General features: G+C 47.6%; 2 protein-coding genes across 2 annotated transcripts in view; one reads left to right on the top strand and one right to left on the bottom strand.

The window, feature by feature from the left end:
- The window catches only part of IFT43 (intraflagellar transport 43), a 106,012-nt gene extending 88,701 nt beyond the window's left edge, over positions 1–17,311 (bottom strand). The window contains exons 1-2 of the mRNA XM_043472609.1: positions 17,168–17,311; positions 14,143–14,235 (exon numbers count right to left, since the gene is read on the bottom strand). Coding sequence (XP_043328544.1) covers positions 14,143–14,235; positions 17,168–17,221 — 147 coding nt within the window. The 5' untranslated portion in view covers positions 17,222–17,311. The remainder of the gene's footprint in view (positions 1–14,142; positions 14,236–17,167) is intronic.
- Positions 14,195–25,627, top strand: part of TGFB3 (transforming growth factor beta 3) — a 32,362-nt gene continuing 20,929 nt past the window's right edge. Inside the window, exons 1-2 of the mRNA XM_043472608.1 lie at positions 14,195–14,308; positions 22,836–23,666. Of these exons, the coding sequence (XP_043328543.1) occupies positions 23,189–23,666 (478 nt within the window). The 5' untranslated portion in view covers positions 14,195–14,308; positions 22,836–23,188. The remainder of the gene's footprint in view (positions 14,309–22,835; positions 23,667–25,627) is intronic.

Below are 25,627 nucleotides of genomic sequence, written 5' to 3'. Positions count from 1 at the left end.
GCGAATGCCACAAGGAAGCAGGTGTGAGATGCGGGTGGAGACACAGGAAGGCCCAAATCACAATGGGGCAAAGTAAGCATTTGGGATTTTTTGTCCTGAGGGCAATGGGTATCCTTTAAAGGGCTCTGAGTATGAAATGAATTATGTACATTTTATAAGACCACTGCAGCTGACCTGCAGGAGGACAAGAAAGTTTAGTTGCTCAGTCGTGTCCGACTCTTTGCAACCCCATGGACTATAGCAAGCCAGGCCTCCCTGTCCATCACCAACTCTCGGAGTTTACTCAAACTCATGTCCATTGAGTCGGTGATACCATCTAACCATCTCATCCTTGCATCCTAAAAGGAGAGACCTGTCATGAGGCAAATGACTCAGTCCAGGAGAGTTTATAGTGGCTTAAGTTTGAGCAAGCTCCAGGAGTTGGTAATGGACAGGGAAGCCTGGCATACTGCAGTCCATGGGGTTGCAAAGAATTGGACATGACTGAGCAACTGAACCGAACCCATTTCTTTACTTCTCAATTTATTTTTTCCTACCAGAATGCTATTTACAGTCAAAGATTCTCAAAGTCTGCTCTGGGAACTTTGCTTGCAGTACAAGTTAATTCTCATTACAACAAAAGTATTACCATGAAAATTTTCATGTGCAAAAAAAGAAGAGGAAAATCTCTGAACATAAGCCAGTAGTCTACTCCTCCAAGGAGTCAAACCAAATTCCAATATTACAATAGAGTGAGACCCACAGCAAACGGGTCAGATGTGACTGATAAATGGATTACTCCTGCCATATCAGTAAACAAGAATATCACAGTCATCAGCGATAACTGTGCAACCCTCCAATACTGAAGGTGGGAGGAGAAGGGGACAACAGAGGATGAGATGGTTGGATGGCATCACAAACTCAATGAACATGAGTTTGAGTAAACTCCGGGAGCTGGTGATGGACAGGGAGGCCTGGCGTGCTGCAGTCCATGGGGTTGCAGAGTCGGACACAACGGAGTGACTGAATTGAACTGAACTGACTGAACACCTGAGATGTAGCAGCCAACAGACCTCAGTCACTCCCTATGGTAAGGAAGCTCCAGATGTCAAAAAGCACAGGATACTGGCCCCAGATAGCTGAGATGCATATGAAAGGAATGATTTCAGTGAGCCCAGACTCTTGCATCTTCCCATACATAGAAAAGCACTAAATTCCTTAACTTGGGTTATCTGGTTTTAATTAACAAAATTTTTTGATGTTCAGACTCCCTGCCCTTTGTTGCAAAACTTCTATATAACCTGGCTCTTCCACTTACCTCCTTGGAGACTTGTCTCAGGGCTACTTAAGATGTTGCCTCCCAGGCTTAAGCCCTAAAAATTTCTGCCGAATAAACTATAACTTTTTAGGTTGTGACTGAACTTTTAGGTTGTGATTATTTTTTAAGTCGATATGACCTATAGTTGATAATCATGTATATGCAGATTAGGAATGCCGAGAGGAAAAAGACAAGGGTTCTCACCTTTCTTGAGGCAACAAAGTAGTAAGAGGTCACAGGCACTAACTGGGCTTATATCATTGGTTCATTTACACATATTTTTATTAAACAGCTAGCATACACCTGTAATTAGTAGAATCTAGGTGACTTAGTCTCTTATTCTGTGAAATCAAAAGACATTTTCTAAACCCTATCAGATCACAACTAATTCAATATTACTCCCATGATTTCTCTCCTAGAGTTACCAGGATCTAATACACACACACACACACACACACACACACACACACACAATATCTATCCTCATAGGTAGCTAGGGATTTTTAAGATATAAATTAAGTATGAACACTGCAAACTACTGGGTCTATCAAGCCCTTCTTTATAAAGAATGAGCCAGAAGAGTTCCAAGCCATCAATACTATACTTGAGCACATCTCAAAAGTTCAGAAAACATATATGCATAGGGAGAAAAGTATAATGGCTACATTGAAGATGCATCAATGAACAAGAAACATTGAAAAATATTGAAATGTCAGAGTCTAAATCTCATAATATTGCCAATTATTTCAGTGTCAAACAAGAAATGCTGGCCTCATATGGTTCATTTTCAAAAAAGGCAAGGGGGCTATTTTTCGAATACTGGAAAAACGTGACATTGCTTGCAAGAGTCACTGAGGACCACCACTCCATTGCCTATATGGTCAACTGCTCCCCTAACAAATCTAATGTGCCATGCTTTCCCTCACCTCCAAAACTTGGCATGTGCTCAGGCCTCTACTTGAAGTATCCTCCCTTCCTTGGCCCACTCTGGCCCATCCCTTCCCTTGGCTAACTTCTACTCATCCTTCAAGTCTCAACTCAAACATGATTTTTTCCTAGACCACCTTTCCAGATGTCCCTAAGAGTAGAAGCGTTCAGTGATAGCATTCCCATATTCTTCTGTGTTCACCCCAACCTCGCATTTAGTTCTCTGCAGCTCTGAGAGGAAGGTTCTAAGTGGACAGGGAGCATGTCTGGTTTATCACCATACTGCCAGCTTCAAGCACAAGCCTGGCACACAGAAAGCTCTCAATCAAGTTTCATAAGTGAATGAAGGAAGAAATGAATGGATGTCACCCTCTATTCCAAGGTCACTGAGATCACAAGGTTGCTCCTGCCCTCTTCATTTTCGACCTATGTGCCCCAGAGTAACAAAATGATGTTAAGTCAGCAATTAAGGAACATTCTTTGGAAAGACTGCCAACCTCTAGACAGAGGGTCGGGTTGTGGAAAGAAGATGAAAAGGTATCAGCAAATAAGCATATTTGCTAATAAAAGTATTGGCAAATAAGAATACTTCTGTATCATGAACAGAACTGCACCTGAGGATAAACTGATAATACTTTCTAATTCTCATCAGTTCAGTTCAGTCGCTCAGTCATGTCCAACTCTTTGTGACCCCATGAACCACAGCACGCCAGGTTTCCCTGTCCACTACCAACTCCCAGAGTTTACCCAAACTCACGTTCATTGAGTTGGTGATGCCATCCAACCATCTCATCCTCTGTCATCCCCTTCTCCTCCTGCCCTCAATCTTTCCCAGCATCAGGGTCTTTTCAAATGAGTCAGCTCTTCGCATCAGGTGGCCAAAGTACTGGAGTTTCAGCTTCAACATCAGTCCTTCCAATGAACACCCAGGACTGATCTCCTTTAGGATGGACTGGTTGGATCTCTGTGCAGTCCAGCAGACTCTCAGGAGTCTTCTCCAACACCACAGTTCAAAAACATCAATTCTTTGGCGCTCAGCTTTCTTTATAGAAAGCTCACATCCAACTTTCATATCCATACATGACCACTGGAAAAACCACAGCCTTGACTAGATGGACCTTTGTTGGCAAACTAATGTCTCTGCTTTTTAATATGACAAAAATAATGACAATAATAGTTAGCATGTGGCAAGCACTGTCCTAAAAGCTTTATACATTCTCTTATTTAATCTACCAGCAATCATAGGAGATAGTTACTACTACCAGCTCCATTCAACAGATGAGGAATGGGCTCAGAGTAGTTAAGCAAATTGTCCAGGATAGACACTGAGTAACTGGCAGAGCTGAGATTAAAGATAAAATGACCATCAATTCTACTTCTCAGGTTGGATAGATATTAATAGTAGCTAACTTATTGGACTAACTTATTAGAAAAACTATGGTTTTTACACATTGTAGCTTTACACAAAGCTTTACACAAAGTAGAAGGAAACATCTACTTCTGCTTTATTGACTACACCAAAGCCTTTGACTGTGGATCACAACAAACTGTGGCAAATTCCTAAACAGATGGTAATACCAGACCACCTTACCTGCCTCCTGAGAAATCTGTATGCAGGTCAAGAAGCAACAGAACTGAACATGGAAAAATGGATTGGTTCCAAATTAGGAAAGGAGTATGTCAAGGCTGCATATAGTCACCCTGCTTATCTAACTTCTATGCAGAGTACATCATGTGAAATATTGGGCTAGATGAAGCTCAAGCTAGAATCAAGACTGCTGGAAGAAATATTAATAACCTCAAATGTGCAGATGATACCATCCTTATGGCAGAAAGCAAAGAGGAACTAAAGAGCCTCTTGATGAAAGTGAAAGAGGAGAGTGAAAAAGCTGGCTTAAAACTCAACATTCAGAAAACGAAGATCATGGCATCCAGTCCCATCACTTCATCACAAATAGATGGGGAAACAATGGAAACAGTGAGAGACTTTATTTTCTTGGGCTCCAAAATCACTGCAGATGGTGACTGCAGCCATGAAATTAAAAGATGCTTGCTCCTTGGAAGAAAAGCTATGACCAACCTAGACAGCATATTTAAAAGCAGAAACATTACTTTGATGACAAAGGTCCATCTAGTCAAAGCTATGGTTTTTCCAGTAGTCATGTATGGCTGTGAGAGTTGGACCATAAAGATGGGCACCGAAAAACTGATGCTTTTGAACTGTGGTGTTGGAGAAGATTCTTGAGAGTCCCTTGGACTGCAAGATTAAACCAGTCAATCCTAAAGGAAATCAGTCCTGAATATTCATTGGAAGGACTGATGCTGAAGCTGAAACTCTAATACTTTGGCCACCTGATGCGAAGAGCTGACTCATTTGAAAAGACCCTGATTCTGGGATAGATTGAAGGTGGGAGAAGGGGACAACAGAGGATGAGATGGTTAGATGGTCACCGACTCGATGGACTTGAGTTTGAGCAAGCTCCGGGAGTTGGTGAGGGACAGGAGCAAGCTCCTGGCGTGCTGCAGTCCATGAGTTTGCAAAGAGTCAGACACAACTGAGCCACTGGACTGAACTGAAAAGGAGGCGTGAGGCACTGTCCTGGGGCACTGATAGAGCCCGAGGAAGCGCTGTAGGGGAATCGTAAATGCTATTCCCAACCGCGTGATCTAGCCCCAGGGATGATGTTCCCACCTATACAGTGAGCAGCCCTAGGGATGGGTCAGCGAAGCACATGGGCCCAGCTCCGAGGGAGAGTTCAAAATTCGGGCATACAGAATGTGACCTGAAGACAAAGTGTAGAAAACACATTCCTTGTGAACGGGTCCATGCTGGACTCCCCCGCGTCCCTCTCTGAACAACGCTGTCAGAAGCATCATTCAATTCAGCCCGTTGGAGAGGGACTACGAAAAAGGCTGAAAAATGTGACTAATCTAGGAAAGTTATTTTTGTGAGAAAGAAGAAAAAATGTCACCAAAAAGGGTCAGCAGATAACCCTAGCTGGGCTGAAAATAACTGCCCGCTGGCAGACCAGTCAGAAATAGGCAGAGGGCAAGAGACGTAATACAATGTGCCAGGGGAGCTCCAGCTGAGAGGAGCTGCTGGGGGATGAGGAAACTGGCCTAATTTGGGAACATGAGCCCAGCAGCATTGCTCAGATTCCTGCAAGAGAATCTGGCTGAATTTCAGTTCTGCGTCCTGGGAGGAGCACCAGAGGGATGGGGGGGGCGGTGGGTGGGGGGGTGGCAGGGCAGAGGAGGAAGAGAAAAGAGAACAGCTGTGTCTCAAACGTTTTTCCAGACAAGTGGATGAATAAGGATGATCAAGTGAGAACTCACATCCTCGCCAAAAGGATTCCAAGAAGCAAACCCAATAGTCTCTCAGCTCCTTCCAAAAGCCTTTCTCTATACTAGGAAGTCTGTGCGTCTAACCATCTTTAGGAGGTAGGAGAAGTCAGGTGGTGATTAAACACCTGCCTGGAGGGAGAGAGTAAAGTCATGTGTTAGCTGCAGGACTGTGGACAGGTCGCTCGATTCCTTGAAGTCTCGGTGTCCTCGGAGCTAAAATGAGACCTACTTCGGGAGTGACCACAAGGCTTAAATAGGACAGTGTGTGTAACTGGCAGCTGCCCCAATGTCAGCTATCATCATTATTATTATTATTACAAGGACAATCTGCAAAATGGAAGTTAAGCTACAAACTGGTCTAGATCCAACTGAGAAATACTCATCCAGAAGACAGGCAAGGGAATCCCCTGGCAGTCCAGTGGTTAGAACTCTGTGTTTTCACTGCTAAGGGACCACATTCAATCCCTGGTTGGTGAACTAAAATCCCACAGGCCTCACCAGGCAGCAAAAAAAAAAAAAAAATCCCCCCAAACAAAAAAACAGGGCAGTCCTGAGAGATTCTGCCACGAGATTCCTCTTCCCCAACCTCAGTGTACAGCAGTGTCACTTCCCAGGAGAAAGTGTCCAGGTTTTTTCTTGAGGTTGAGTAGGTGCAGTAACATTTGAACGGATGCACAGTCAAGTTCAGGCGCAAAAATCCAGTTTAATGCCCAGGGCTGCTCTTCCAGAGAAAGTTATTCACTACAGATGTGGAGATGCTTATCAGGGCACCAGTTAAAGTGTCCACAATTGTAACACCACCCTGAATTGCGAACTGAACCATGCATCTAGTGATCTAAGCCTGACTGGTGACAAATGGCAAAAACATACACACACACACAAAGAAGAGCGCAGTCATAAACCTTCTAAGTGCTTACAATTTCTTGAGGGGTGCCTGTCTGCAGACACCTTTACGTGCATTACCTAATCTGACCTTTGCAACAACCTGAAAGAAGCAGGCAGGACTCGATAGTCAGCTCCGAGCTAGTAAAACTACTGGAAGAGCTCATCCTTCTGGTTCATCAGTATGATTTAGACAGGTAAATTCTTCCAAATTCTTTTAAAATTTATAGATTGACCAAGCAACTAAAGGGACCTTTCCTCTTCGTTCAGAGAAGGAGGAAGAGGCTAACTACCTGGGCTAAGTCACAGGTACTCTACAGGTAGAAAATCCTGAATGGTTACAGATAAAACAGGAAGAAGGAAAAGATGGAGAAGGGACAACATTGGCAAGTGCATCAAGTATCTTGGAACTTCGGGGCATACAGATTTTCTCTGAACTCTATACAACCCCAAATTAGAAAACTGGAGAGGAATGTGGATAATTTTTTCTTTTTTTGGCTACTAAAAATAATCCTTTCCTTTTATACCCAAGCCTACAAGAAAAAAAATCTTTACATACATTTTTTGTAACTGTTATGTCATAAATTGCCTACTCAGTGACTCCTCTTCTCCCTAACCCCCCAAGCCCCAATGTGATGGGTATGGCAACGTGCCCAGCTGAAAATCTCCTTTGAAATTTAAAGTGGTTTTAAGACCTAGTTCTGACTGATGATATGTAACTAGGAAAGTCTACTTGGTGAAGTCTCTGGCTATCGCTTTCCTGTTAAGAAGGCACATAGTTTCTTGGTAGGACCCTGGACTCTTCCCCTCTTCCCTCTCTCCTCACCTAGAATACAGATCAGATCCCTGGGGAACAACCGACTATGATGTGAACAATCACAAGAACAAGCTACAAGCTCCAGATGGCAGAGCAGGTGTCTAGAAAGGGTGAGGCTAACATAGGACCGTCCCCAGTGACTGTACCTGCCCTGCCCTCCACTGGACTTCTTGCTGTGAGAAAAATCCCTCCCGTCTGCTCCAAGTCCTGCGGCTGAGTTTCTGATGAGTGTAGTCAAATTTAATACCCACAGATACACAAGGATACCTGAAAAATCAATCCATCCTAAAAGAGCACGAGTTTTAAACTCAACTGGAAACAGGAGTCAGGCAGATCAGATGTGAGTAAATCTGACCAGGTGTATTCAAGTAAGAAGGGTGAGCTGGAGAGGGCAGGCCATGTGTAAGCAAGCACCCTTATCAGCAGTTTCAAAGAGGAGCCCCAAATTAGATTTTCACACAAAGTTTCCTACTTTACAAAAGATGACACCCAAGTTTAAAAAATGCTTAACTCTGTCTGGATCAAAGAAGACCTGACTATAGGCTAAGGTTCGCGGGAAGGCCACCAGCTTTCAACCTCAGTAGATAGGGTTAAGGCACAATAATAGAATACCCAAGTTCTGGAGAGATAATAATATAACGAGTACTTATGTGTCAGACTGGGTTAAGGGCTTATTTTACACATGTTTATCTTGTTTTTTCTTTCTGGCCACCCTATTCAATCCCAAAGAAAGGCAATGCCAAAGAATGTTCAAACTACCACACAATTGCACTCATTTCACATGCTAGCAAGTCGTGTCCGACTCTTTGTGACCCCACGGACTGCAGTCCATGGAATTCTCCAGGCCAGAATATTGGAGTGGGTAGCCTTTCTCTTTTCCAGGGGATCTTCCCAACCCAGGGATCAAAACCAGGTCTCCCGCATTGAAGGTGGATTCTTTACCAACTGAGCTATCAGGGAAGCCCACATGCTAGAAATGTAATGCTCAAAACCCATCACACTAGGTTTCAGCAACATGTGAACCAAGAACTTCCAGATGTTCGAGCTGGATTTAGAAAAGGCAGAGGAAAAGAAGTCGCTCAGTCGTGTCTGACTCTTTGTGACCCCATGGACTGTAGCCTACCAGGCTCCTCCATCCATGGGATTTTCCAGGCAAGAGTGCTGTAGTGGGCTGCCATTTCCTTCTCCAGAGGAAGAGGAAAAGGCAGAGGAACCAGAGATCAAATTGCCAACATCTGTTGGATCACAGAACAATCAAGAGAATTCCAAAGAGAGTTTTCTCTTGCTTCATGCTGCTGCTGCTGCTGCTAAGTCGCTTCACTTGTGTCTGACTCTGTGCGACCCCATAGACGGCAGCCCACCAGGCTCCTCCATCCCTGGGACTCTCCAGGCAAGAACACTGGGGTGGGTTGCCATTTCCTTCTCCAATGCCTGCATACATGTTAAGTTGCTTCAGACGTGTCTGACTGTGTGACCCTATGGACAGCAGCCCAATAGGCTCCTCTGTCCACAAGATTCTCCAGGCAAGAATATGGGAGTCTCTTGTTTCATTGACTACAATAAAGCCCTTGACTGCGTGGATCACAATAAACTTTGGAAAATTCTTAAAGAGATGGGAATACCAGACCACCTTACCTGCCTCCTGAGAAACCTGTTTGCAGGTCAAGAAGCAATAGTTATAACTGGACGTGGAACAACAAACTGGTTCAAAATTGGGAAAGGAGTATGCCAAGGCTGTATACTGTCACCCTGATTATTTAACTTATATGCAGAATACATCATGTGAAATGACAGGCTGGATAAATCACAAGCTGGAATCAAGACTGCCGGGAGAAATATCAACAATCTCAGATATGCAGATGATATCACCCTAATGGCAGAAAGTGAAAAGGAACTAAAGAGCCTCTTGATGAGGGTAAAAGAGGAGAGTAAAAAAAGGTGGCTTAAAACTCAACATTCAAAAATCTAAGATCATGGCATCCAGTCCCATCACTTCATGGCAAATAGAAGGGCCGAAAGTGGAAGCAGTGACAGATTTTATTTTCTTGGGCTCCAAAATCACTGGGGATGGTGACTGCAGCCACAAAATTAAAAGACGCTTGCTCCTTGGAAGAAAAGCTATGACAAACCTAGAGAGCATATTACAAAGTAGAGATATCACTTTGCTGACAAAGGTCTGTATAGTCAAAGATATGATTTTTCCAATAATGTACAGATGTGAGAGTTGGGCCATAAAGAAGGCTGAGTGCCAAAGAATTGATGCTTTGAAATTGTGCTGGAGAAGACTCTTGAGAGTCCCATGCACAGCAAGCAGATCAAACCAGTCAATACTAAAGGAAATTAACCCTGAATATTCATTGGAAGGACTGATGCTGCAGCTGATGCAAAGAGTCAACTCATTGGAAAAAACCCTGATTCCGGGAAAGGTTGAAGACAGGAGGAAAAAAGGGCGGCAGAGGATGAGATGGTTGTATGCCATCACCGACTCTATGGACATGAGTTTAAGCAATCTCTGGGAGATGGTGAAGGACAGAGAAACCTGGTATGCTATAGTCCATGAGGTCAGAAAGAGTCAGACACAACTTGGCGAATGAACAACAACAATTTACCAATGAGGAAACTGAGGTTTGAAAAGGTTAAGAAACTTGCTGAGCCTTTGAGCTAACCTGTGGCAGAGGTAGGATTTCAGCCCATGGCTGTCCGACCCTGAGGCCTGTGTCCTTGTCCACCCTTCAGGAGGAATGCCCGCTGCATCCGGAAAGCAAAAAACCTGCTTCAAATCATTATTCGTCAGCCTGTGGATAAATGAGTAGCAACCCTTGGAAAGACTTCCAAATCAGTTCTAAGAGACCAGGCTCACATCCTCCTTCTCTGTAGCCCTTCAATAACAAGAGCAAAGCTCCGTCCAAATATCCTTGTTCACCACTCACTGAATGAATGAACGTTTGTTCTGTGCCTTTCAGTTTATTAAAGTGCTTTTAAACGCATATCTCACTTAACCCTCACATCAACCTGGTGGTGTTGTTACCACTGTTTGACAGATAATGAAACGGAGGATTAGAGAGATTAGTGGATTTGTTCAAGATCCAGGGAATTAGCAGAGTCCAGGCTCAAACCCTGGTCTTTCTGATGCCAAGCCTGCGTTCTATTTCAGCAGACTGCTGCCAGACTTCCTCTATGAGTTCCCCGCCTGCCGCCTCACTTTAAAGTCATCATCTGGGATTCCTCTGATGGCCCCGTGTCTAAGACTCCACACTCCCAATGTGAGCCCTGGACAGGGAACTACAGCCTGCATGCCCCAACTAAAAGTTTGCTTGCCATAACTAAAAGATCTCACATGGGTTGCAGCTAAGACCAGGGGCAGTAAATAAATAAATAATATTTTGAAAAATTAATAAAGTAAAAAAATCATCATTTGTTTGAACTAATTCCTGCATGACTCTAAAGTAACTCCAGGACTTCCCTGGTGGTCCAGTGGTTAAGAATCTGCCTGCTAACGCAGGGGACAGGAATTCAATCCCTGCTCCAGGAAGATTCCACATGCCACCGGGCAACTAAGTGCAGGGATCACAACTACTGAGCCTACATGTCACAACTACTGAAGCCCGAATGCTCCAGAGACCGTGCTCTGCAACAGGAGAAGCCACTGCAATGAGAAGCCCGAATACTACAACCAGAGAGTAGCCCCCTGCTTGCTACAACTTGAGAATGCCCCTGTGCAGCAACAAAGACCCAGTGCAGTCAAAAATAAAATAAATTTTTTTTAAAGTAATTGCAGTATGTCTGACAGCCCCCAGGTACCATATTTATGTTTTCATGAATAGCTTCATCCTAGAATATACTCAGTGAGAGGACAAAAATAAATATATCAAGTAATACATTCAGAACTGGAATGTAAATGGGCACACACACAAGTCTTGGAAATCTAATTTTAGAAAGAATCAGTCAAAAAGTCCCACACAGTACAGTGTGCATCTGGCCTGAGGGAGGCTGCCCACACTGCTTTAAACCTCAATTAACTCAGGGAGAGAAGGAATCCTGGAATTCTTACTGGCATTTTGCTGTCAGAGGCACCAGGTAGGTGAAGAACAGAATGACTTTTCATCATGTTCTCCCAGAAAAAATACTAAGGCCCAGAGTTGTTTTTTTTTTTGTTTTTTTTTTTAAAAAAAAAAAGGGTACATGGCTCGGTGGAAATAAGAAGGTATTCCAAAAAGGCTGACATGTTGATAGGTGCATTATTCTGGAGTTAGGTGCTCACAGCCCTGACTCTCACTTGAGCTAAGGGGAAGGGAAGGTGGGTAAACCTGCCTAGTGACCCCAGCCTGGAAGCTGATCTGGGGTGGGGGCCACAAAGGACTTCAAGGCCATCAGGACATCTCGGCCCATCTTGGGCTCACTCACCTCGCCACTTAAGGTGGCTATAACCTCCTTCACAATGGGGTAGGTTTGTAATTAGCCTTCGTGACTGCCAGTGATCATGTGAATGTAAGTTCCATTACCGTATGGGATTTGTCTCTTGTTTACTGAAATATGCCAAGCCCCGAAAACGGGTGCCTGGCACACAGTAAGTGTCAATAAATACTTGTTAAATAAATGAATTAATGATCTGGGGGTGGGATGGATCTTCCCTGGCCCACAGGGTAAAGTGGCCAAAGGCCAAGAGCAGACTTCCATTACCCTGGTCACTGGCTGGCGCATCTTCTCTTCACAGACATACACCACTGCAGTTCAAGCTCCTTAAGATCCAGGGTTGGGTCTGGTATCTCTTCTTTCACTGTCTCCCCTCCATTACACCCCTTTCACTATGCCTCCAATGTGCCACTATCTGCCACCCCAACCCTGTAACACTCTTCTTCAGCTTCCAAGGGCCCTCATCACATACTATGAACTCTACCCCCCTCACCCTCTGCATTCCTGCTCTGTGCCAGGCACTGTGATAAGCAAAGGGGATGCGGACTTCCCTGGTGGTCCAGTGGTGACTGGACTCTGTGACTCTACTGCAGCGGGCATAGGTTTGATCCCTGGTCCGGGAACTAAAATCCCGCATGCCAATGCAGCATGGCCAAAAAAAAAAAAATAGTTTTTTTTAAACACCCCTCGCCTTCCAAAAGGGAACATCTTCTGAGGGAGCCAAGAACATAAACAATTTAGAATACAATACTTTGGGTTGGCCAAAAAGTTTGAGTTTTTCCATGTGCTCATATGGAAAAGTCCGAATGAACCTTCTGGCCAAACCAATAAGCTCTATAAAGGAGGCACTATGGTCAAAGTCACAAACTGACAACCCTCAGGCCTAATATAGCCCATACAGTGATTTAATTTTTATAGTTAGTCACTGATGTCTAAAAATGTGTTGCTTTTACATAAAATTTTAGACTGCCAGAGTCTCTCGGAAAATCAGAAGAGCTGGCAGTACAGGACCTCTGGACATCAGTGGCTCTGACCAGGTAGTGGTTACTCCAGACAGTGGTTACATGTGGCCTCCACAGTCCCTCCCCAACCTCCCCCTACTGACTTCAGACTGTGAGGCCAAGGGTCGGCCCCCAGTTTTCCTGTGTTGGCATGGCTGTTATCTGGGGTCGCCTGCGTGGCTCAGTGGTAAAGAATCTGCCTGCCAATGCAGGAGAGGCAGATTCAATCCCTGGGTTGAGAAGATCCCTTGGAGAAGGAAATGGTAACCCACTTGTCTGGAAAATCCCATGGACAGAAAAGCCCGGTGGGCTACAGTCCATGGGACTGCAAAGAGTTGGCCACAATCTAGCAACTAAACAGCAACAATCAACGATTGTTATCTGAGAGGGAAACTGCTTCTCTGTACCCATATGTCTATAATCAGTGAGAAAATAGAAGAGAAACTGAAAGGCCCATGTGGAGTGCTTGAAAGCATGGCAGAGAACTTATTTCTGATGAAAGTGAAGGATGTTCCTACTTATGTGATATGTAAGTCAAGTGGGTCTGTCCTATCCCCGGCATGCTGTGCTCAGGTACCTAGCTGTCCATCAAGCCTCCCAGCAGAGCTGCCCTCATAAACCCGCTGTAGGCTAATGAGCTGGGCAACTAGAAGCCATGTTGCCTGTTGTTCAGAAACTCACTCTCTAGTGGGCCAGACACATAAACAGAAAATGAGTGCCTAATGTGAGGAGTTGTCTAACAGGTACTATGGCAATTGAGCAGTATGAGCCCTAAGTCAGCCTGGAGAAGTGAGGAAAAGCTGACAGTGAGAATTACCCTGAAGCCAGCTCTAGAAAAGGGCAGAAGTTTCTTCAAACAGGGCAGAGGAGGGTGAAAAGAAGTCCTGAGTAAACTGCCAAAAATAGTGCTCTGGCATCAAAAGCATTGCTCATCAAGATTACCCACCCTCCCTGGAGAAGCTGGATAAATTCCCACGATTCCAGGCCACTTGGAAAAGCTTCCAAGAAAGAAAGGCCAGTACCAGTCCGGGTTCCCTTCCCGCCTGAAAACTGTAGAAAGCGCAGGTCACCACTGAGAACAAAACGTCCAGTTGTGTAATTCAACTTTACGTCACCAGCATGCCTCACTGGCTTTTATCTGGCAGGAATAAAAACTCGGATTTTGGCTGGATTTTGAAAGCTCCCAGTCCCTTGCTTCAGTTAACGTACAAAACTTCTTCACTGGGAATATAAAGCAATGCAGAGAAACTACTCTGGCATCAAAAGAAAAAAGTTACTCTTTCATTTCTTGCTAATAGGACAAAGGCTGGGGAAGGGAATTCCCAAATCAAGATAGGAGGAAGGCTGACATTAAAGAAAAAGAAAATAATAATAATAATATGTAAAGCCAAATCCTTGCTCATTGAGTAATCACCAACTGTTAAGAGCTGAAAGCTTTTTCAGAATTTTTTAACACCCACCTCTGCAGTCAGAGTCGAAGAGGAATTCTTGCCACTGAGATGATTCTCGGCTTGGGCGGACTCCTGTTGAGCTCGGCGCCCCATCTTGGCCCCCTGTAAGGAGAGATGAGGGGTGCTGCTGACTCAAACGTCTTTGAGCCACTATGAGGAAGACAATTCTGCCAAGGTAAGCAAGGACTGGATTTCTGATGACATGGGGTGGATGGGATTTGAGCAACTCGAGTATACTTAGAAAATGCTCCAAACCCTTCAAACAAAAGTGCCCAAAGTCAGTTATATATGGTAGGGCAGGAAACCCATGTGTTGATCACTTAGAAAACGCTCCAAACCCTTCAAACAAAGTGCCCAAAGTCAGTTCTATATGGTAGGATAAAAAATTCATGCATTGATCACAATGTTTTCTTTTAATGGCCATACACCTATTCTACCCAAAGAAATGCAGCTAGAACTTCCTCTAGAATGGACAGGGAGCTCATGCCACAGCTCAGGCAGAGTATGGTCAAGGCTCCTATGTACTGACGTGGGATTTCAGGAGGGCCTAATTTCAAAGCTGCAGCTTGGCATGAAAATAGTTATCAAAAAGGCATTTGGTGGGGGAAGAAATTCCATGGAAACTGAAACCAGAGAAATAGAGATAGCATTTCCTTTGACGTATATGCTAATTGGATTTGCACTTACAGACATTAAAGGAAAGCTCTTACAAGAATTTTTTGAGACATCAGCTTTGGAAATCAGAACACTTCAAATTTTGAGTCATCAAAGGAACCATTTGCAGGTGTTTCCCAAAGCCCTCCTAGGGTGGAGGGCTCCATCTGTGTCTCTAATACCTCCCAGTACACACAAACATTATTTGGGCAGACTGGAGGGCGTTGAAATGTTTATATTTTTCTTTTTTGCTCTTAAAAAAAAAAAAAAACAGCATTACTGTAAGCATTTTTAGATCTCATCTGATGTAGCTTCATTTGATTTCACAATAATAGGGACTGGGACTGAGGCCATTTTACAAATGATGTAATTGAAACCCAGGAAAGCAATAAAGTGGCAAATAAACGTAAGAGCAAAATCTTCTGCCTTCAAATTCTGAAGGCTTTTTCTGTGCCCTGCTGGAATTTCAGTTTTAAGATGTTCTAAGAACCAAGTGTGACAATAAATTGAGAGAAGTTACATGAGAGCTGCATAAAAACCCTTATGTAGTGTTTACATACGAAATTCTAATCAATCATTTAGAATTCAGGAATGACAGAAACAATATTTCAGACAATAAGCAGCTCATTTTCTTCCCAAGGCAGACAATTCTATTCCTTCACCTGTGGCTGCCCTTTTCCATGTATGATAACATTGGGTATCTGAATATGGCCTATTACATGGAGTGATTATGCTCAAACAAAACTCCAAGGATCTTGTCTCTACTGTTTACAGATGGTTTCTCTAGTGTATTTGTCAAGGATTTTAAGGTTTTAAACTTTTGGAAGACCCTGTATAAATCCACAGGATTGACTGGTAGAGAAACTACATTACTACCTGGTTTTATATATTTTAAATGTATGGTCTCTTTATTGCCCATCTTCCTCCACTGAAACATAAGCCCCATGAGGGCAGGGGCTTAGTTTTTTTTCCACTGTTATATTTCTAGCACCTAGGACAATCAATGCCTGATACACAAAAGGAGCTCAGTAAATATTTGTTGAAAGAATAAACGAATAACTACACTCATTTTCTCCCGGTACTAAAAAAGTACACATATCAAGAAAGGCCTGATGACATAATATTCTCCTTGGTCAGTCAAGCAACCTGCTTCTTTCTGGAACAATTTGCTCCCATTCCTCATATCTCCTCTCTAGCAATGTGGAGGCTATCCGATGTTACTAGGGCACTTCAAGACATGGAGAGATTCCACAGCAGAAACTAAAGACTTGTGGGCCAATCTTTTAGTGACTGTGATCTTCAGTAATTTTAGATGTAAAAAGGCTTGGTGAGGCCGTGATGAAGTTAAGACACACACACACACACACACACACATACACACTGAACTTGGGCCTTGAATCTAGCTCAGTCATTTATATAAATGTGCTAAGCCGCTTCAGTTGTGTCGGACTCTTTGTGACCCTATAGACTGTAACCCTTCAGGCTCCTTTGTCCATGGGATTCTCCAGGCAAGAATTCTGGAGTGGGTTGCCATGCCCTCCTCCAGGGTATCTTCCCCACACCGGGCTATAACCTTGGGTAAATCACGACCTCAGAAGCCACAGCCGCTAACCTCTTCTAATAACTCAGCATATGCCAGTTACTGTATTAAATGCTTTCCAGGCACATCTCATTTCATCTTCATCTCCTTGAAGGAGACATCAATCTCCACTCTAAAGACAAGGAAATCGAGTTTCCGAGAAGTTAACTTTCTTTAACCATGCAACAGCTTTATACTCCCTCTGACCTCTGGGTTCCCCACCTCGCCCCCAGCCACTCCCTCGCTCTATAAAACTGAGGTAACGCCCACCTCCCCTTGGGATGAGTGGAAAGAAAGGCCCTCCCTAACTCCTTTCCCTCCTTCCACGCTTAAAACAGTACGGATTTTACATCAACTCCTGGAATGACATGACCAAGGGAAAAAGCTCTAGCGTGAGTGCAAGTGTGACCCTCGCCAGGGGCCCTCCAATCACTCTCAGATCTATCTGTCCATCCTAGGGAAGTTGGCAAGTTGGAGCTCCAGACAGCGGAGAGAAGCTGGGAAATTTCCCACCGTTCTCACAGGCCGGCAGGGGCAGGATCTGTTTTCCTGTTTTCCTGTCTTTGAGAATTTTAAAGAAAGCAAACCCTAGGCCAGCAGCGGAGCTCCCCGCTGCCCCAGGGGCGGGGCGAGGGAAGCCGCCTCCTCGCCGGCCTCACCCCCGAGAGGCTCAGAGCCCGCTGGCTTTTGGCGCCAGGGACAGGCTGGTCCGAGGCGGCTCAGGGAAGCCAGGGCCGGCGGGGTCGCCCCTCCCCACCCGCTAATTCTTGGCCCCGATCCCCGCCCCGAGTCGGTCCTCACGGAGGTGGCCGGGCCGCGACGCCGCTCCTCGTCTAGGTCCAGCAAGTCCTCCATCTCCGCGGCTGCCTGACGTAACTTCCTGGAAACCCAGACACTCAGTCGCGTCCCTGACGACGGCTCCGCCCTTTCACCCCAGGACTTAAAGGGTCCGCTTCATTGTTTCCTGGAGTGTGTGTGCCATCCTAAAATTTAAACCAAATCTTTCCTAAACCTACCTTTTCTGACATTTGGAAGGAATCTCCACACATTAAATCCTGATGAGGGTGCTCCTGTGGGACAGTGAAAAATTTTAGTCTTTAGAAACTGCCTACCTGTGTTCGTTCAGTTACTCAGTCGTGTCCTACTCTGCAATGCCGTGGACTGCAGCACGCCAGGCCTCCCTGTCCATCACCAACTCCCAGAGTTTACTCAAACTCATGTCCATCGAGTCGGTGATGCCACCCAGACATCTCATCCTCTGTCGTCCCCTTCTCCTCCTGCCCCCAATCCTTCCCAGCATCAGGGTCTTCTCCAATGAGTCAACTCTCCGCATGAGGTGGCCAAAGTACTGGAGTTTCAGCTTCAGCATCAGCCTTCTAATGAACACGTGTAGCTCTGTTCAGATAGATAAGTTGTAAAGTGTAAAGCACTACTATAAATAGTAGTAATTATTCTCATCGTTTTCATGTGTATAGCTCTTGTCAATGTACAGAGGAACTTCACAGTTATTAGCGCATGGAAAATGCATAACAACTTTGTAGGAGACAAGATAAGTTATACTGTCTCCATTGGATGGACACCCTGAGGGTCAGGTGCTAATAAACGGTTTATGATGAAAAGTGCAATATACCTAATTTCTGCCTTCAAGAAGTTGAAAGAGCAGTTGAACCAACACATCAAATATAACTTTCAAAAGTACAAATAACCACTCCAAGCCCCCCATGAAGTGAGCAAAAGTAGTATTTCTATCCAACAATTGAAGACAGTGAGGTGCAGAACAGTACCTTGAGGAAAATCACCTGAGTATTAAGCAGCAGAGCCACGCACTTTTCTGACAGCTGGTCTTACTGGTGTTTTTCTCTAGCGTGTATTACCGGGTGCCAGCCAGTCTCGTGGGCAAGTAGAGGAAGATGGCCCCCAAATTCCCAGCTTAATGGGACTATCAACTTGAGTCTTCATTGATTCTACATGTAAGGTTCTCTATGTCAATAACACTGACCAATCCTTGGTACTGCAGACTCCCAGCTGGGGCCCCAGAGCTTGAGTTCATGGCCCTGAAAGTGAAGTGTCCCCAGCATCATCCTAGGGGTAAGGCTTTAGATGGCTTCTCAAAAGCAAAGACATGTAAGAGGGATTACCAACCCTAAAACTGGAATGTAGGATTTCTTCGATCCCTAATAAATGATTAGGTCCAACCATTTATCCACACGTTTACTGGGTAGGGCTATGTGTTAGAATGCCTGTGACAACAACAGTACTGTCTGGATGTCAGAAGAGTTGAAACCTCACCCTAGCTCGGCTGATACCTACCGGTGTAGCCCGGCAGAACTTTCTCAGCTTCCTCCCTTGTAGCGACTCTTCGAGATTACCCCTAAAACCTTTTACTCACGAGTTCTGATTCTCAGTAATACCCTGTTAGATTTTAACCTGAATAAACATACACTGCCAAAGATCTAAGATGCATGAAATACAGGCTCCAGTGAAGCCCTTGTTCCCTTCTTCCTTGGTGCCAGATGAGGAAGAAGGGATTAATTTTAGGATTTTCCCATTTCTTGTGATTGCTGTCAAACAGTAATCAATATGGAGGCTGCAAAGAATAAAGAGCTTTATTGAGGGGGTGGGGGTCTGAAAAATTGCAATTTGGGAGACACAGATTCTGGTAAAATCAAGAGGGTTCCAAGGAAAGAGGAAGGGCAAGGAGATTACAAAGGCAAAGGCCACGAGGGTGTTCTCTGATGCAAGAAAGGAAATATTTGTCCTTAAGGAATCAAAAGTTGTTTTACAGTAAGAGTCTGACGCAAAGAACCGATTCATTGGAAAAGACCCTGATGCTGGGAAAGACTGAGGGCAGGAGGAAAAGGGGCCAACAGAGGTTGAGATGGTTGGATGGCATCACCGACTCAATGGACATGAGTTTGAGCAAGCTCCAGGACACAGTGAAGGACAGGGAAGCCTGGCGTGCTGCAGTCCATGGGGTCGCAGAGGTGGACAAAACTGAGTGACCAAAAAACAGCTGATAAGTAGACAGGCTGCCACAAGTTATTATAAGATAGGGATCTGATAAGTATCTTCAATTTCTGGCAGAGCTTCTGGATGCCTTCATTAGGACAGCGAGTGGACAAAAGGTTAGGTTTTACCCAGGCTGAGTCTCGCATAATTCATACTGCCTTAATGGCCTTCTGATTCCATTTTAGAGAGCTCTTTTAGCAATACCACGTCCATTTCTATTTTCTTTCCACTTTTTATAGCCACACTACCACCACCAGTTTCCAAACCTTCATTCCCACTTCTTCCCCAAGTTCCTGAAAGCAAAAGGTGCTCACTCTGGGCAGAAAGAAGCCCTGGAATAGTGGCTTCCAAACCTTGCCGAGCACCTGAATCACCTGTGAAGTTTGTTAAAAATACATGTGGCAGAGCCCTTACCTGTAGACTCTGATTGGTAGAGGTGGTATCCAAAAGGATATAACTTTAATAATTTTCCCCCTCATTTTGCAAGTATTTACTTAAAAGTCTCAGTAAGGCCTTCTCTGATTTTAAATTGCAACATCCCCTCAACCTGGGCACTTTGTCTTCTCCGGTTTATTTTCCACCATGGCACTTACCTTTTATCACACCATATTATTTACATATTTTAATTCACTTATTGCCTTCCCCATGGTCCTACCTCCACTTCTAGAATGTAAAGTCCTTAAGGGAATGATTCGGTTTGTTTTGTTCACTGCTGCCTCCACAGAGCCTAGAACAGTGCCTGGCATTATAGCAGGTGTCAAAAATATTTTTCAAATAGTAGCAGAATTCCAGAGGAAATAGAGCATAATATTTAAGTGCACTGGAGGAGGGCATGGCAGCCCACTCCAGTACTCTTGCCTGGAGAATCCCCATGGACAGAGGAGCCTGGTGGGCTACAGTCCACAGGGTCACAAGGAGTTGGAAAAGACTGGGCGACTAAGCACAGCACATTTAGTGCATAGATGCTGGCAACAGACTTCCTGTGTCCAAATCGCAGGGTTGACTCCCCCTGATTATATGACCTAAAAGTAATTCAGACGCAAGTTACTTTAAGCTTTTTACACCTAGGATCCCTCATTTCTTATGCAAATAAAAATAATGTCTTCCCAAATCAGAGAGCCCATGTTAAATATCACCTCGACCACTCAGAAGCAGTGAAGCCTCTTAAACAGGTCTGCTGTGTCTCCACTTCCTCAACTTAAGCTGATCAACCACAGCCCTGGGGATGCAGAGAACGTCCTTTCCGTTAATGTCCCAGGATCCAGGGTCAGGAAGGCTGGGGCGAAGTGGGATGGGGTGGCGGGGAGCAGCACCGACTCCCTGGAAAGCGACCAATTAGGAGATTATCCCGTGTCGGAGCGGGGGGGGGGGGGGTGAGTGGGCAGTGGGGTGAAAAGAAGGGGCATTGTGGTTTGCCCTCCCGAAACTTTTGGTGAGAAAAGACCTAGAAACTTAGGCTGAGAGAAGGAACGAAGGCGGAGGAAAAAAAAAAAACAAAAAACCCTCCCCTCACCCATCTGGGAAATGGGCTCGGGCCAACTGCTGACTCCGCGCTGGCTGGCGGAGCTCCCCGCGGAACCCTCGGCCGGGGAGGGAGGCCGCGCACATCTGGAGGACATTTCTGCGAGAGCGACGGCGGAGCGGGGCTCGGGGAAGGAAGAGGTGCCCGTGTGTGCACGTGGGGCCCGCAGAGAGAGAGGCTGTTCCCCAAGGCACCCCGTCTTGTTTTTCCTCGCCCTCTTTCGAGCCCTTCTCCCCAGGTTCCCGGCATCACACACCTCCCCAACCACCCCCGCAGACTCCCCCCAACCAGCCCCTAACCACCCCCCCACCAGCCCTCTCTTCAGCGCCCCCCCCCCGCCTCCCAGCCCTCCCCTCCAGCTCCCCCCAGCCCCCCCACGCCCCCCAAGCTCCCCCCCGCCCCCCAGCTCCCCCCAGCCCTCCCCCGCCTCCCAGCTGCCCCCGCCCCCCAGCTCCTCCCCACTCCTTCCCCGCCAAGCTCCCCCCATCCAGCTCTCCCCGCATCCAGCCCTCCCCTCATCCAGCCCTCCAGACCTTCCCGTCTCCGACCCACCGAGCCTCCGTCACTGGCGGTCTCGCCTCGCCAGAGGGCACCCTCGGTCTGCCGGAAAACGCCACCCCTTTTTCAATGCCCCTGGAGCATCTCCAAGCTTCCGGGAGCCACCCGACTCCACAGTCTTGTCAATGAAGAGTCGGGGCCAGGATAGCTGCGGGGCTGAACCCAACTCCAATCCCGCTCCGAGGCCGGGCGTCAACCTCCCCCACCCCAGCCCCGAGGGGTGGGCACGGCGGCCGTGCCCAGGCCCCTGCCCAGGGTCCTGCCAGGCCGGGGGACGGGGGACCAGGGTGGGGGGGGGGCGCGTCTACACGGGAGCAAGAGACCCGCCGAGGAGAGGACCGACTGACAGCTGGCGAGAGGGCGAAGGAGTTGGGGGAGAAGGAGGGGAGGGGATTCATCGGCCGTAACTTTCCAGAAAAACAGTCAACGTGTAGCCGGAGTGACTCCAAGGAGGGGGCGGGGGGGGGGGGAGAAAAAGTTCAGTTACCACGTCGATCGAGCGGGACTCGCAAAGTATTTTTCAAATGGGCTCGGCTTTTCCTGTGCCTGTTTAAAACATTAAAATCGTGCAGCAAAGGAGACTGCGTGGTGCTCGGGGCCCTCCCCCCACCCACTCCACCCTCCACCTCTCTTCGCCCCCTCCTCGCCGCTCACCACCGGCCCCCCGCCCCCCGCCCCGGGGCCAGAAACGTCATGGGAGGGAGGTATAAAATTTCAGCAGCGAGAAATAGAGAAAGCAGTGTGTGTGCATGTGAGTGTGTGCGAGAGAGAGAGAGGGGGAGAGGAGCTTGAGCGAGAGGGAGAGGCAGAGAGAAGCTGGAGGGAGAGAAAGGGAGGGAATCCGAAAGCCAAGTCCAAGGGCATGAGCAAGAGAGGCGAGAGATAGGGGAAGAAGCCTGAGAAAGAAGGAATAACAGCTTTCCGGAGGAGGCGTGCAGTGAACTGGCTTTTATTTTATTTGTCTTTTCTTTTTTTTTTTTTTTTTAATTTTTTAAAGAGAATCAGGGAACAGAAGCAGAGGCCAAGGGAGAAGACGAGGTGCTGGTGACCCGGGCGTCCAAGTGGATTACTGGGGATGCTCTCCAGGGGCTGTAGCCCCCCTGCCTTCCAATTGCAAACATAAGCCCACATCCCAGCCAATGAAGATGAGAGGCAGCGTGAACAAAGTCATTTAGAAAGCCCCCCCGAGGAAGTGTAAACAAAAGAGAAAGCATGAATGGTGTGCCTGAGAGACAAGTGTGTGTTGCGCTGCCCCCCACCTTGAGCTGGGCCAGCAGCCGCCTAGCCCTGCCTCTCCCCACCTACTCACTGGTGATTTTTATTTTTTAATAATTTTTTTTTCTCTTTTCTTTTCCATCCTCTTTTCTTACTCTCCTTCAGGGCAAGGCAAGGATTTTGATTTGGGGACCCAGCCATGGTCCTTCTGCTCCTTCTTTAAAATTACCCACTTTTCTCCCCATCACCAAGCGGCGTTTGGCAATATCAGATATCTGCTCTATTTATTTTTACCTAAGGAAAAACTCCAGCTCCCTTCCCACTCCCAGCTGCCTTGCCACCCCTCCCAGCCCTCTGCTTTGCCCTCCACCTGGCCTGCTAGAAGTCAGAGCCCAGCAGAACCTGTTTAGACACATGGAGAAGAAACCCAGAGCTTCACGGCACACAGTCGGCTTCTTCGCGCTCAGGGTTGCCAGCGCTTCCTGGAAGTCCTGAAGCTCTCGCAGTGCAGTGAGTTCATGCACCTTCTTGCCAAGCCTCAGTCTTCGGGATCTAGGGAGGCCGCCTGGTTTGCCTCCCTCCTTCTGCACGACTGCCGGGGTCTCCTCCTGCCAGGCCTTGCGGCCTTCCTCCCCGGCCCCCGCCTGAAGATGCACTTGCAGAGGGCTCTGGTGGTCCTGGCCCTGCTGAACTTTGCCACGGTCAGCCTCTCCATGTCCACTTGCACCACCTTGGACTTCAACCACATCAAGAGGAAGCGGGTGGAAGCCATTAGGGGACAGATCTTGAGCAAACTCAGGCTCACCAGTCCCCCCGATCCATCCGGGTTGGCCAGTATCCCCATCCAGGTCCTGGATCTTTACAACAGCACCCGAGAGCTGCTGGAGGAGGTGCACGGGGAGAGGGGAGACGTCTGCACGCAGGCAAACACCGAGTCGGAGTATTATGCCAAAGAAATCTATAAATTCGACATGATCCAGGGGCTGGAGGAGCACAGTAAGTCCAGATTCCCCACTGGGGGTGTCTTCTCTGGAGGGTCTGAGCTGGGGTGGGGAGCTCCATGGGGGGCAGGGGGGGCTAGCGATGACCACAGGGCAGGGTGCCCCGGGTATGCTCCACACCAGCGATTGGGGGACACATGGGGTGTGATGCGCAGTTGGGGCTGGGTGGGTGAGGAGGGGGAGACAGAGCCATTCTGCTCAGAGTCTGATGCCGCTGGGAGGCCAGGAGCCCTGGAGTTGAGCGGCGTAGGGGAACTCACATCACATCGCTGAGGGATTTTAATTGGGAGTGACACTGTCTCGTTTTTGTGCTGTGGCACGTGTGGTCAGACAGGTAACTAGAAGCGTGCCGAGCCATAGAGGGGCAGGGCTGGGCGCGCTTCTAAGAGAGCCCGCGCGGTTCCAAGAGGCTGGAGACCTTGGTCTCCTCCCTGCTGTCCACCCCTCATTGTGACACGTCTCACGTTCCGTTTTTCCAGTTCTGAGAAAGAAGCGTATACCTGCCCCCAGCTCATGTCTTGTCCAGCTTCTTGAAGCCCAAGCAAGAGGCAGCCTCTGATTGTTTAGGCCCTTCGGTCCACGCCACGCATGCGACCCACGTGAGCTGTGTGCGTGGGGGGAGGGGACGCACCTATGTTCACATAGCTGCGTGCTTGACAGCGATGCATTGCCCGTTTTGTCCCGTAGACAGACTCGTGTGCGCAACATGGGCATCCTCCGGGCCCGTGGACGTGGGGGAAAGCGAGGATGTGGCTCCGGACCTGTAGATGGCTGCTGGCAGCCCTTTTGTGTCTGCGTGTCAGGGGAAGAGAGGGTTGGCGGTGTGGCCGTGGGTGCACAGGGGACATGTGTCTGGGAGCATGTCTTCCCAGGAGACTCCTGTCTGTGCCGAGAAGCCGGGAGGCTTCTGGGTGAGCCGTCTGTGTGTGTGTTTGTACACGTGTGGAAGTCATGTGTGTTTACTGAACGGGGATTTAAAAAAAACCTCAATACGAGAGAGAGAGATTTGGCAGATGCTGAGAAACTGACAGCCCAGGAAGGAGGAATGCGAACCCGCTCACAGGCCCAGGGACTCTGAGCAGCTCTGTTTGCTTTTCCTACCAGCAGGTGTCCTCGATGGCCAGGCTGCCTCGGCCCAGGCTCACCTGGGAGGGGGCCTTGTCGGGAGTCGGGGTGGGAGAGTGGGATGGAGTGGGCCAGGTGAGGGTGGTCCGCAGGGGCACCTGGATAGAGAGAAGGGGGAGTGGGCAGCCCAGGGGTGCACCAGCTCTGGCGGAAAGTGTGAAAGGCCTCGCTGGGAGCTTGCCCGTGCCGGGCCCAGGAGCCTGTGGTTCCTGGCGAGGGGCTCCTGCTCCAGTTTCCTGTGGCTGCCTTGGGCGGTAGCTCCCGTGTGGGGCAGAGGCTGGAGAAGGAGGTGCAGCTAGTGCTCCCTGCCCAGGGTTCTCCAGGCCAGCCTGACTCCTGGTCTCTGAGGGCCTTGTGGTTCTCAGCGGTACCAGCAGCTGAACGCCTGGACAAACCCCCAGCACCCTGGGCACCCACAGAGGCAGGAGATGGTGGGCAAACATGGGAGGAGGGTGGAAAGCTGAGACCTGCAGGAGAGGTGTGAGGAAAGTCCAGGGCGGGAGGGAAGGACTGGGACCTTAAGGATCCGGGTCAGGAGGAGGAGTCCCAGGGAGGAGGAATTCTGAGTCACCCGGGCCCACCCAGCCTGGAATCCCAAGCTGAGAACGAATGAGCCAGAGAGACGCAAGGGCACACAGGTGCCAGTGGACATGTGTGTGAAGACTCAGGGCACAATTAGTGGACAGCCCTGGGGATCAGCCAGGACAGGGCGGCGCAGATGCTGGGCAGCTCTGGGCTGCAGCAGCAGGACCTTCCTTGAAGCTGTAGTAGGTGAGGGAGGCCCTGGGGCCATGGAGCTGTGATCAGGCTGGGAGGAAACCTGGCACAGTG

The sequence above is a fragment of the Cervus canadensis genome, chromosome 6, assembly GCF_019320065.1.
Source record: "Cervus canadensis isolate Bull #8, Minnesota chromosome 6, ASM1932006v1, whole genome shotgun sequence".
NCBI lineage: Eukaryota > Metazoa > Chordata > Mammalia > Artiodactyla > Cervidae > Cervus > Cervus canadensis.
The sequence above is the reverse complement of the archived record's forward strand: the minus strand, read 5'-3'. Positions and strand labels throughout refer to the sequence as shown.